This window comes from Tyto alba, unplaced genomic scaffold, assembly GCF_018691265.1.
Source record: "Tyto alba isolate M040663 unplaced genomic scaffold, T.alba_DEE_v4.0 Super-Scaffold_41, whole genome shotgun sequence".
Taxonomy (NCBI): Eukaryota; Metazoa; Chordata; class Aves; order Strigiformes; family Tytonidae; genus Tyto; species Tyto alba.
This window is the reverse complement of record NW_024881317.1, coordinates 14,779,535-14,791,603: the sequence shown is the minus strand read 5'-3', so window position 1 is coordinate 14,791,603 and position 12,069 is coordinate 14,779,535. Positions and strand designations below refer to the sequence as shown.

Below are 12,069 nucleotides of genomic sequence, written 5' to 3'. Positions count from 1 at the left end.
ATTACAATTAATGAATTAGGAATTATATGCAATGAAACACTGCACTATGGAAAACCAAACATGGAAACACCTGTTACAACACATGATTGCTTTGGTAGGCCTAAAAATTCAATTACCATTTAAAGGAAACTATTTGATCATAATAGTGAAGAATTGTATTTGTAAATATCAAAACTGTGCCATTAAATAACAGCTTTCTATTGGATGGTGCAAATTGTGTTGGCAGTCACAATATTACAGCTATCATTATTCAGGCAAATGGTTTTCACAAGGCGTACCAAGAGAAGGATGCAAGAGAAGTTAGTACCTAAGATCTTTTTCTCTGTCAATTACTTTTTGTACATTTCATCAATGTCAGTATGTTTTTTGTGATTTGTGTACAAGATGTTTCCATATTCCCATCAATGCAAAGTGTAAAAGTAGAACAGCCAACACTGGAAAAGATGGCTTGAAGGCTATCCATGCTGCTTCTACGGATACAGTATGAGGGAAGGCAATCTACTGAATTTCAGTACTTCTGTTTCTAAAAGCCATTAAAACATACACAATTCAAGCACAGAGCAACACATTCTGATGTACAGGGAGACCAGCTCCTGTACCTCTCTGATATAGGTTTTCTAAACATAGGAAAAAAGAGAATGCAGGGGAAAAATATAGTTTAACATTTAAAGGGATAGCGATCCGTGCATAGATATTTAATCAAAAAGGTACTCCTTTGATATTGATCAGCAGCTTGTTTATTTGCTGTGCATTCTTTTTCAAATTAAAAAATAAAAAAAGACCTTTTGTGTCTCCTTGAGCTTTAGCTTTTAGGAAAAATAGTTACAGTCCATTGTGGAATATGATTGACGATCACCAGGATCAAAAGCTGAATGTGAATTAATAGCTGATATTCCAAGTCTTTCAGCTATCTAAATCACAATGTGAAGGAATGATTTTCAATGATAATTCTCAAATTCTGGGCTCTGTTCTGCAATAAGGTCAGATACAGATATTCGGACAATTTCAAAGGAAAATGTGCATTTGGAATACATAATCAAGTCTGACTTTATTTGTGTTTTCATATCTTTCAACTGCATGAGTAGTGCTTCATGTTTATTCTTTCTCTGATGCTTCAGAGTACTATGGTGCAGACGGTCAGCTCTTTTAATCATACTTTAGAGACAAGGGGAAGCTGTGCACAACACACTGGATAACTTACATGAGACTAAACAGGAATTCTAAGGCAAAGTAAAGAAAAACAAACTCTGAAACATGACCAAAGATCTACTGTGTTCTGATCTTACACCATCCTTTCTCTCCTTAGAGGTTATATGTCATGTGAAAGCATAGAAAATCCAAGATATTCATTACATTTTTTGACAAAAAGCTGAAATAGGTGACAAGGGGGATTGCCAGACATCCTTTAGAAGATGCTCAGTGATGAGCATCTTTCTAATCTGAGAAACTCATATTTTAACAGTGACTACTTAGTGATTTAGTTTTTAATTACTTTGCATCGAGGTAAGTTCTGCTGCTTCTCCACTTCATGTCTTAGTAGTTTCCCTAGCACATACACCCTGACTGTTCATACACTTAAAGTGATTGTTTTCCTTCACAGGAAAAGCAGGGATAAAAAAAGCTAATTTTACTGAAATGTCTATATCAGTTAACAAAGTTAAGAGTTTACTAACAAAGGCAAAGATTTTTCCAGGAAATGCATTTCACTAGGAAATTATACAACCCCCATTTGGTGGGATATATACAGAACACAAATTTAAGACCAGTAGAATATTAACATTTAACAAATACTGAACACACAAGCATTCACTTTGAACATGGTACGCATCAGAGAAAGCACAAAATACTGGGCAGGCAGAAGACTCAAAATTTCTTACCAGATCATGCACAAGCTAGAGAATCATCTTGTTACTGGGACTACAAGGGCCAATGTAGTTGTTTTCTATCAGAGGTTGTTGTGATAACCAGAAAACACAGTATATTTGCTAAATTCACCTGGAATTGGATTTAGTCTGGCCAAAATGGGATTAAATACTAATATCAGACTGTGGACATAACACACATTATAGAAAGGTGCATGCAAGGGCTAGATGTTTTAGAGGGCTTTGTGCTCACAAATTGCATGAACAGGTTTGTGTGTGCACAGCTGGAGGCATCTAGCAGGACATCCAGCCTTGTGTATACACATGCTCATGCTTATTAATGCAGTGTCATAGGGAGGAGTGGAACATAAAGAGATATGCCGGCTGACCATCCAGGTGCTAGGCACCTGGTGATGTTGTGATGACTAAGAATATGTTAGCAAGATTTGTAAATGCTGTTGTTATTTTTGTTTAACTACTGGAAAATATGGTAATTTGAGTGTCTCACCAGGACTAAAATGTGCACTTTTCATTTATTTTACCATGTGCCTTCTATGTGCTAGTGTGTTCCCAGGGCAGACCAGAGGGTCCTCAGGCATCAGCCCTTAATTGGCATCATCCAAGTGTACCACAGCCATGACCTGTTGTTTTTTTTTTTTCAGATATGGTACAACTAAGATGGGAGCTATTACGACTGTTCCCATATTCTGGGGGGACTTCACAACTGGTAAAGATCATTTTAGGATGGCTTTGTGCAGTAGAGATAGGTCAGTCAGCTTTTGGTACCTCTACACATCACATACGCTAACTATTGTGGATTATCTTCTGTATATATTATGTTTCATGCATAAATTTATCAATTCATTTTCTTAGTATGATAAATATGTTTGGCTATTATGCCTTACTGAAAAACCAAAATATCTGTGGGGAAAAAATTTCAGTGGAAGCAGGAAGAGCTATTCTCTCCCTCTTAAATATTCTAAAAGGCTGTAGGTTACGACATGACTACACTGTGAAAAACATCACAGTTTTGCAACAACAAGAACAAAAAGGGATTTTATCTGTGATTTAGAAGGAACTATTATTTCAGCAGTTGTTTGAACAACTGCTGCTAACACATTTTATACCAGGTTTGCTTAATCTCAGGAACACATTGTTTGAGAAATGCACTATAGCACTGTGCAAATGGTTTGCCTTAATGAGGTTGACAAGCTGCAAGACTTATCTAGGTTGACATCACAACACTCACTACTGGAGACAGTAACACATAGCTCTCAAAACCACTATGTAAAGAATGTAAGTTTCCCAGTGAGGCAAATCAGTGATGAAGAGACTAATTCATTTATCTATGACTTTCCAGTGACTAAGAGAAGTCCTCAGCATTCTTGCCTTGGCTGAGATTGCTTACCAGCAAGGGAGTAACAATAAAAACAACCATCTCTGTTTCATCAGCCAATCTCTTTCTGGATAGTGCAGAGTTATCATAAAAGAGAAGTGTATAAGAATTTGGGTAAATACAATCTGTAATTCTTCATACTAGTTGCTACTAGTAGCAGTTTAAGTAAATGGATACAGATGAGCTCAGCTGCAGAAATCTCAGCCACCAAGATGTGAATAAATGACGAGTTACAGGGCTAACCTAGCCCTAACGGTACCCTACTTTGCAATCAACCAGAAGGAAAGGATAAAAGTGAGACAAAAGACAATGTTGATCTGCATCTGAGAAGATGTCATATAGGGATATACAGATATGAAAATAAAGTATCTACAGTATTGGAGACTTCTCCTCAAGTCTCATCTGCTCCATAGACTTTGATGAAGAAGGAAAAACAAAACCATGCCTGAACAATTTTTCAGGAAAATAAAAGAAAAAAATCCCTAGCTGAGCAGATTATTGTTGGGGGAAAAAAAAGATGAATGTAATGAATGTCCAATATTTAATTTAAGCATCAAAAGAGAGAGAACACCATTTATCCCTTAGCTTCTTGGGTTCCATTTACAGTTCACAGCATGTGTGGGCTAGACTTAAAATATATTGGTAGGTTGCTCAGGTGTCAAAATCTGAATTTTTCTGAAGAACAAACTTCTTTTGGTAGTGGAAATATTATTACCCTGTTAACACATAAATCATTCTACTAATTCTTGTTTTGCTTGGTTTTCTTAGGTTCATAAATATTTCTGCTATTTTACCATCTTAAATAACAGTTAATTTTTACTCACAACAGAACATACTAATAATTTTGGTGGCATGCTTTATAAGATCTGTTAATTATGGATTATTAAATAAATAATTAGAAGTTTGAATTTTTCTGAATGCTAAAGAAAAGCAGAGAATAATGTAATGTTGAAAAAGAAGAAATAAATATTTGAACATCATTGTTTCCAAATGCTGCTTGTCTAAAACTGAAATTTTCATACATACAAGCCCTGGAAAAGAGTTAAAGATCTGATGAATTTGGCTGCTTTTGACATAATGTGTTAGATTGAGCTATTCCATGCTGTAATTAATGTGTGCTAGTATGGACTTGTTAACTGCAAATTTTGGTAGTGTTTCTATAGGAAACTACAGAGATGCAAATTACTTTTTTGCATGAGTTAAATGGAACCTCTCTAATCTGAATTCCACTGAAATTATCTAAAATTTCACAGGTCTCATTGCTTATAGTTTTCTAGTGGGGCCAGCTGGCTACCTCTGTTCAGAAAATAGTTTTACATATTATATGTACATCTAGTAAAAACACGGGTATTTATCAGATCTGTCACTTTAATGGCTCTTTTTGTCTCTGATAGCATCACCCCTCCAACCCTTCCACCAACTATCTAGGTACAGCGAATTCCTTTTTGAGATCTTTGGCTGCCACTTCTGTAAATACTTTGGTGTCTGATTTTACAGATTTAGAGATGGATACTTCAGAACTATTCTGCTTAAGTCTGGGCCTCTGTCATCCCATCAAAGTCTTCAGGACCACATACAGATTTCTACAGGAATTCCTAAGAATTACATATAGAGTCAGAACTGAATTTACTGGAGTGGAAATATGATTTACCTACAGTGAATGTAATACTGTAATACATAAACAACCTTCTTTTGCTTTCCACCTTTTTTTTTTTGAGCCTAATTGCTGTAACTCATTCCTGCCATGTTCTGCCATCTGGTGAAAAGCAACACAAGCATTAACTTTTTTTTCTTTTTATCAGCTTCCAACTTGTCAGACATGAAAAAATGATTTAGTGCAAATGTAGACACTCATTTTAGACGAAACAAATGAGCTAAACCACCAAAATTCTACATTATGATGATCTGTTCCCATTATTTTGGACTTGATTTTTTAAAAAAGACAGTGGGTTGGATCCTACTTCACTACTTTTACTTTATTATGGTGGACTGGCCTCATTTATATAATTTTTTAAATACTCTTTCTGCTTGGCTACAGCAGAAGTGGAGAGTTAATAAAGAAACTCATATTGTTCAGCAAGGGAGCTGAGAGTCCAGGTTTTTCTCTATTTATAGAGCTCCCTGCCCAGCAATATGCAGCAGGCTTGCTCTGAGCATACAGACTGCTGCTTGACTGTGATATTTTGACTGCATAGTTTGAAAGACATACTACTCACAATATGACACTGAGGAAATGAACAGCATTTAATTTTTCTTAGAATTACTTTTGTTTCAACTGAAATAGGTCTCATTATTCTGCCGAAAATCATCCGACTTTTTATGCCCTCCACAAGCAAAATATTAAACTATTTTCTCCCTGCAAGGAAACTGCTTACAGATTTTGTTGCTGGCTTTGTTTCTTATAAGTACCAGTTCAATAAGGCAAATTGGCCATTAGCATTTATGCTCTTGAAATAGCTAGGGGAATATGCATTCCAATTTGAGGATAAATATTTTAGGGGCACTCTGATACGGGTGACAAGAAATTCAACATGAATGTACTTTTCCTCAAGAAATTCCCCTAATGAGAAACAAACAAAACTTTTCATATATTTTTTAGATATTTTTTCTTAGACTGTGAATCACAGATGCGCTTTAGGTACCTAATATAGGGATTTTAGAAAAAATATCTCAAAATTCTCTCCAAGAGTTGCATGTTGCACCACATTTGTAGGAAATGTTGCTTTGATACTGTAACACCCTTAATAATTCATCCTCATTAACATCAAAAGGGAAAGCAAAAAGAATAAGTGATGAGAGATTTTGAAAGAAAACTGCTATGAAAAACCCTAGTTATTTTTTGACTATATTTTTTTATTATATAAGCTATTGGAAACAAAAGGAAGCATATTTTCTTGAGGAAAATGCAACATTTTGGAGATTCAAGAAAATATTATAATTTGAAAATAATTTGATAGATGTAGACATAAAGTGTTACTCAACTATCCTTTGCCCTTGCCTTCATCAGAATTTATTGACACTTAGCTGTTTTTAGGATTCATGACATTCAACATGTAGGATTGGATCCAAGAACTTAATACAAAAGTACTTTTCACAGAACATAAGAACATGGAAGACAAGGTTATTTGTAATATTGGCAGAGTAACAGGAATTAATAAGAATCACAAAAACCACAGGTACATCTGGATGATAAATATATATTTTCAAAGTTTGATATAAAATTTTTTATGGCTGCAGAAATTTATTTCATGTTCTCTTGAGCAGCACGTACTTTTGCCATGGCAGCTTCAGGAAGATCCTGCTAACTCAACAAAACCTCCTCACCACAGAGTTAATCTGTAGGTTCATTTGGAAGGTGATATTCATTGCATGACACATCATGCAATTGCATCTTACCCTGCAGAGTCCCACTGTGGATGTGGAAATATGAAGTAATGTATTTTCCAATTCCCTCTATAATGTGATCACATTAGATCAAAGTTTTGTGAAACTAACAAACTATAGTCTCAACAAGAAAAAGCTGATGTATGTGTAACTTATTTTTTAAAGCCAGCTAATAATAAGGATATTATATTAATGATCTAAACACTCCTTTTTAACAAGAAGACAGGATTCTCTATCTTCAAAAGATGTTAATTTCTTCCTTAGCTTTCAAAACAGTCAAAGGCTACAATCAGCAAAGTATTGAAGCACATGTATATGTCCTTTTACTGTTGACAGGACTTCAGGCACTTTAAAGTCCTCTCAAATATCGAAGGAGATAAAGCTAAGCGTGTTCTGGACTGTTGAGTTGCAGCTCTTGGTAAAACGGTGCCAAATCTTTAATACATGCAGGCTCTCAGATACTGAAAAGTGCACTTAAAAAATGTTTTATAGAGTTTTTTAGAAACTCTGAAAGACTTTACACTATCTGCCCAGTAAAACTTTTAAATGTAGAGTGTCGCCTGTATGCCCAAGCATAGCTCTTTTTGATTTTAGATCATAGGGAATTACACAAATGCATCAATGGAAATTAGTAGGAAATGTGACTGTTCTTAGCCTTAGAAAATATGGTCAAGAATAATAAAAGATGCTTACTATCACAAACCTCATAAGAGAATCTCTCTCCTTCTTTCTTCTGCTCAGTGGATTGCAAGTCAAAGGCATTAGACAAAGACATGACACATTACAGACAAGGCACAAGCACGTATTCTACAAAATTTTCAGATACAGGCAAAACATACCTATACATAGAAAAGCAAAGTACAGTCCAATACAAACATTAAAATAAAGCTGGCACTACAGATTGCAACACAAAACACCCAGTGCTGGTTGAACTTTACAGATCATTAGCATGTTTCTGTGAAATAGTGTTAGGTCTTTCTAGTACTGTCAGGAAATTAAATAGTTCTTGTAGAGTTCTTCTTTTTTCTTTTTTTTTTTTTTTTTTAATATTTTGATTTTCTTTGCAAGCAGAAGTGAAGGTTGTAACTAAGTTGAAAACATGTTGCTAATGATCTCTAAGGAACTATGAATGAACCTGGAAACAAATATCACTCACCTCCTTTCCCCCCATGGACTCAAACATTTTCTCAAGCTGGACTCTTAATTGTTGAATGTTGTTCATCAAGATACAGGGCTACAAAGAGAACACCAAGTGTAAGAAAGTGCATGTTATGTTCCTTTTATGTATGAATATGTGTATTCACAGCCTCCAGGCTGAAGACCAGTTCTTCAGCAGCCCTACATTCACGCAATTGTGTTTTTTAGAGGAGGATCTCAGGTTCCCAGCCACTGCTGCCTTCCCTTCCTTCTTTAGTTCACACTCCTCCTTGCCCAGGCTGCAAACCCACATAGCCAGTGACCGCCCATTCTGCCCTTAAGACAGTGTTGCCCCAAAGGAGACTGAAGCCCTTCTCCCAACCAGCTGGGCAGGTTTCAGATCCCGGTATTTCACGTCCTGGACCTTATATCCCATGCAGTTTCTATGCATACTTAATACAATTACATCTGATGGATTAATGCAGGTAGTACATTATTGTCTCTTGGAGAACAGACACAATAATGATCAAAGTACTTTGGAAGTGAAAATAGACTGAGGGAGAGGGATTGCCAGAGTGCTTTCTAGACCCACTCTTTGCAGAAAACTGACAGCACTGTAATGCTGATGCTTAAGCATTTGAATAAATCATCAGGCAGTTTTGTTAATAACAGAATAATATTTCAGAGATGTACATTTTGCATTGCTTGAAAAGTTGATGAATGAATTAGGCAGTAGACTTTTGTAATCATATTATTTTAGTCTAAAAGTATTGATGTTTAAGCTCATTTCTTTAAGGCAGAACACAGAACCACACTGTAAAAGACAGCAATTGCTGGATAAAGATAAGATAAAAAGTAAAACATAGGTAAAATTGAGCAGCTTAGTACAAAATTATAGAAGAAAGGATCTATTACTAGAATTTTCTGTACTCAGATGACATTATATGCTAGTTTGGTGTGGTGCAGGGGAAGCAATAAGACAATACTTGCTAAAAGAGTTCTGTTTGGCAAAGGTCAGTGTGTTTTAGTGCCTGACTGGATTAATTTAGACACTGAAGTGATGCATTTCAATAACACACATATACTTTATTCAGACAACAAGAAGGTGATGGAATGATTACAGAGATTGATACTCATTTGTACTTTTCTAGTTAATAGAATGTAGTGCTGAAACATGGTGGAATTAGATTTTGGCGTTCAAAAGGTCAATAACATGATTTAGCTTTAATTAGTTCTACATGACTCTCAAAGGAATTTGGTGTCAGAGTCCTTCTCAACTGAAGGAAAAAAAAGAAATTTAATCTAACTCCTGAATACTTACATTGATGCTTCCCAGTAAAGCATGCTATTTGTCCTCCTGCAAAAGAGAGCTAGCTTTGTATAATGGTTGAAATATCACCTGCTTTTGTGTCTCTTGAATAATCTGCAAACTACACTTCTATTTGTTTATCTATCTTCTATTAATTTATGATCACTAAGACTGTGTCCTCTGCTCTTGTTATGTTCTCTCTTCTGACATATTAATTATTCTGGAAATTATCTGCAATATCACAAATCAATGACTACAATTTCTGACGGGGAAGTAAGTAGCTGAATATAACATTTTCCTTATTTTCTTCAAAACAAGTGCAAATGCCTTTGGCAATATGCTGAAGCTATGAGATAAATACTTCATACTGAGGCAGTTTTCAGAGTTTCCTTTGAGGTTAGCCAAGGTTGCTCTTTCAGATCCTAAGCCTACCTTGGCTCAATGGAAAATTTTCTATTGCTGTCAGTAAATAACAGAACCAGAGCTTAGAAACATTCACATCTTAATATTTCATTATCATCTTGCCCTTCAGAATACTTTTTCCAGAAGTTTACAGAAATTAAGCAGCCAGATGCAACAACACATAAAAGTGAGAGGCAAGTACAATACATAAACCTAGGTTTGTTTGTAAACTCTGACTGGAGGTGGAAGAAGATGTTTTTACATTAGATACATGTCTTTTTGAAAAGCACATTTGGTATGCTTTATATTCGAACAGTTTATGTGCACATTTTATAGTGTTTAATAAAAATAGTAAAAGTATTGACTCAAAAAGAATGCCAAAATCTAACTTTAATCATAAAAAGTAGTTGTTCTAATCTCTACTGTCAACTCTAATGCAGGAGATGGACTTTTAATACAGTTGAGATTACCAGATCAAATGGTCTTTTATTAAGCTAAAAGTATGTATTTCAAAAAGGTAGCTTATGTTAAAAATAAGTTGTCCCCCAAAGGCATTTGATATAGTACTTTATACCATAATAAGATTAATTCTGTCTAAAGCCTTATTAAAGATTGGCATACCAGGGTGACTTCAGAAATCAATCACTATGACAATTAAAACAATCACATTGGACAGGCCAAAAGACTACACAGTTTGTCCTGACAACTCAACGCTATTTATCAAAACTGATTTACTCTAGAAAGCAGTAAGTTTTATTTAATATTAGCATTAAATTGAAATAAATGGAAAAAAATAGCTAAAAATTTTAATTATTTTTTACGTTACTTTTTGAGAATAGTTATGGCTCATATTGGGTCAAATACAGAGACAGGCTTTTTTAGACGAAGCTTGGTTTGGACTGATTAACGTTAAAGTAGAAGATGTGTAATAAATTTACTCCTCCATACAAGGAAGTATTGTGTTATTTTCAGTTCTGTATTTACCCTGGAGGGGAAAGAGGTAAGGAATATGTAAAAGGTGTCTCTGTAAAGTTAAAAATGCTTGCAGATTTACATCCTGATAGATTATGGGGAAAAAACCTGGCAATATGGTGAGCTGGTCTACCATATGTCAACTGGTATCCAGTGACAGGACACATGGGAATGATTCAAAACTGTGCCAAGGGAGGTTCAGCGTGGACATCAGGAAGCATTTCTTTACTGAGAGGAAGGTCAAACACTGGAACAGGCTTCCTAGAGCGGTGGTCAATGCCTCAAGGCGATCAGTGTTTCAGAGTCATTTGGACAATGCCCTTAACAACATGCTTTAACTTGGTCAACCCTGAATTGGTCAGGCAGTTGGACTAGATGATGAAGGTCCCTTACAGCTGAACTAGTCTAGTCTAGTCTAGTCTAGTCGAACTGGCATATTTCCTAGTGTTTCTACAGCTATGACTGATTCTCATTACACAGAGATTGGCAAACTTGGTCTGGTGCTTTTACACTTTTCAGATGCTAAAAAGATTTAGTACTGCCAGAATAAAGATGTGTGGATATATATTACAGCAAGTCTTCTCCATGTGTTCACTGCAAATGGCTTCAAGGTTGAAAATATCTGAAGCGGGAAGTTAAATCTGAGACATGACACATCTACATACATAAAAGTCACTCCTCTGTAAAAATTGTATATAAAACTTCTACTTAATAATAAAGTTTTGAGTTTGGTATTTTTATTTCTTAATTATATTTTAGATAAAATTATGTAAAAGGAACAGAATGGTATAAGTCTCTCCTAGCAAATATATCTGTGGCCTCAAAAATTACTAAGTTTAGTCTTTTGTAATGCTGCTCATAAGAACCATCAATAGTTGACATTTAGCTGCAATAGATGTCTTTCTGAATTCCATTATTGTGTGTATGCTGGTGACCTGGAGATTATGACACGGTCTCACACTACAGAGAGCACTGGAAGGAATGAGTGCATTCTCAAGACACGCACAGGGATGTGACAAGTATAGCTGAGATCTTTGTATGAGCTATATAAGGGCTGTACCACTAAAGGTGAATAGTATGAGGTTGGTGCTGCAGTTATTTATCTAATTGTAGATTAATACATTTGTACAACATACTACTAAATATAGCAGACATATTGCTAAATGATGCCTGCCTCAGTAGTACTAGCTTTGATTGAATATCAAGGATACTGAAAAGTCAGTTTTCAAGAACAGTTTTCCTTGGTTATGTTCAGCTATTGAGAGTGTCTTGATTTGCTTAGCCACATCTTTAGTGTCCATTATCTCATTTATTTGTAAGTCTATGGCAATCTGGTCCTTCATTAGGGAGTCCCTTGTAAGCAGTGAGGCACAAAACAGCACATGATCTCACTGCTGCATGGATAAAGCACAGAGCATCAGTGGTAGTAGCAGAAAAGACTGCACACACTCCCTGCACAGGGAACAATGATCTTATAAACTCTCTAATGAATGCATTGATAAAGGAGAAGCAAGCCAATGCAAAATGAAAACTCAAAAATATTTTCTTCTGTTTGGAAAAAAAGATGAAGATACATTCACTGTTGTATAAGGCTGTTATCTAGGGAG

At 35.4% G+C, this 12,069-nt stretch overlaps 1 protein-coding gene across 1 annotated transcript in view; it reads right to left on the bottom strand.

Moving 5' to 3' along the window:
• The window catches only part of UNC13C (unc-13 homolog C), a 212,384-nt gene that overhangs the window by 27,343 nt on the left and 172,972 nt on the right, over nucleotides 1-12,069 (bottom strand). The window contains exons 26-27 of the mRNA XM_042804059.1: nucleotides 7,799-7,876; nucleotides 7,346-7,375 (exon numbers count right to left, since the gene is read on the bottom strand). Of these exons, the coding sequence (XP_042659993.1) occupies nucleotides 7,346-7,375; nucleotides 7,799-7,876 (108 nt within the window). The remainder of the gene's footprint in view (nucleotides 1-7,345; nucleotides 7,376-7,798; nucleotides 7,877-12,069) is intronic.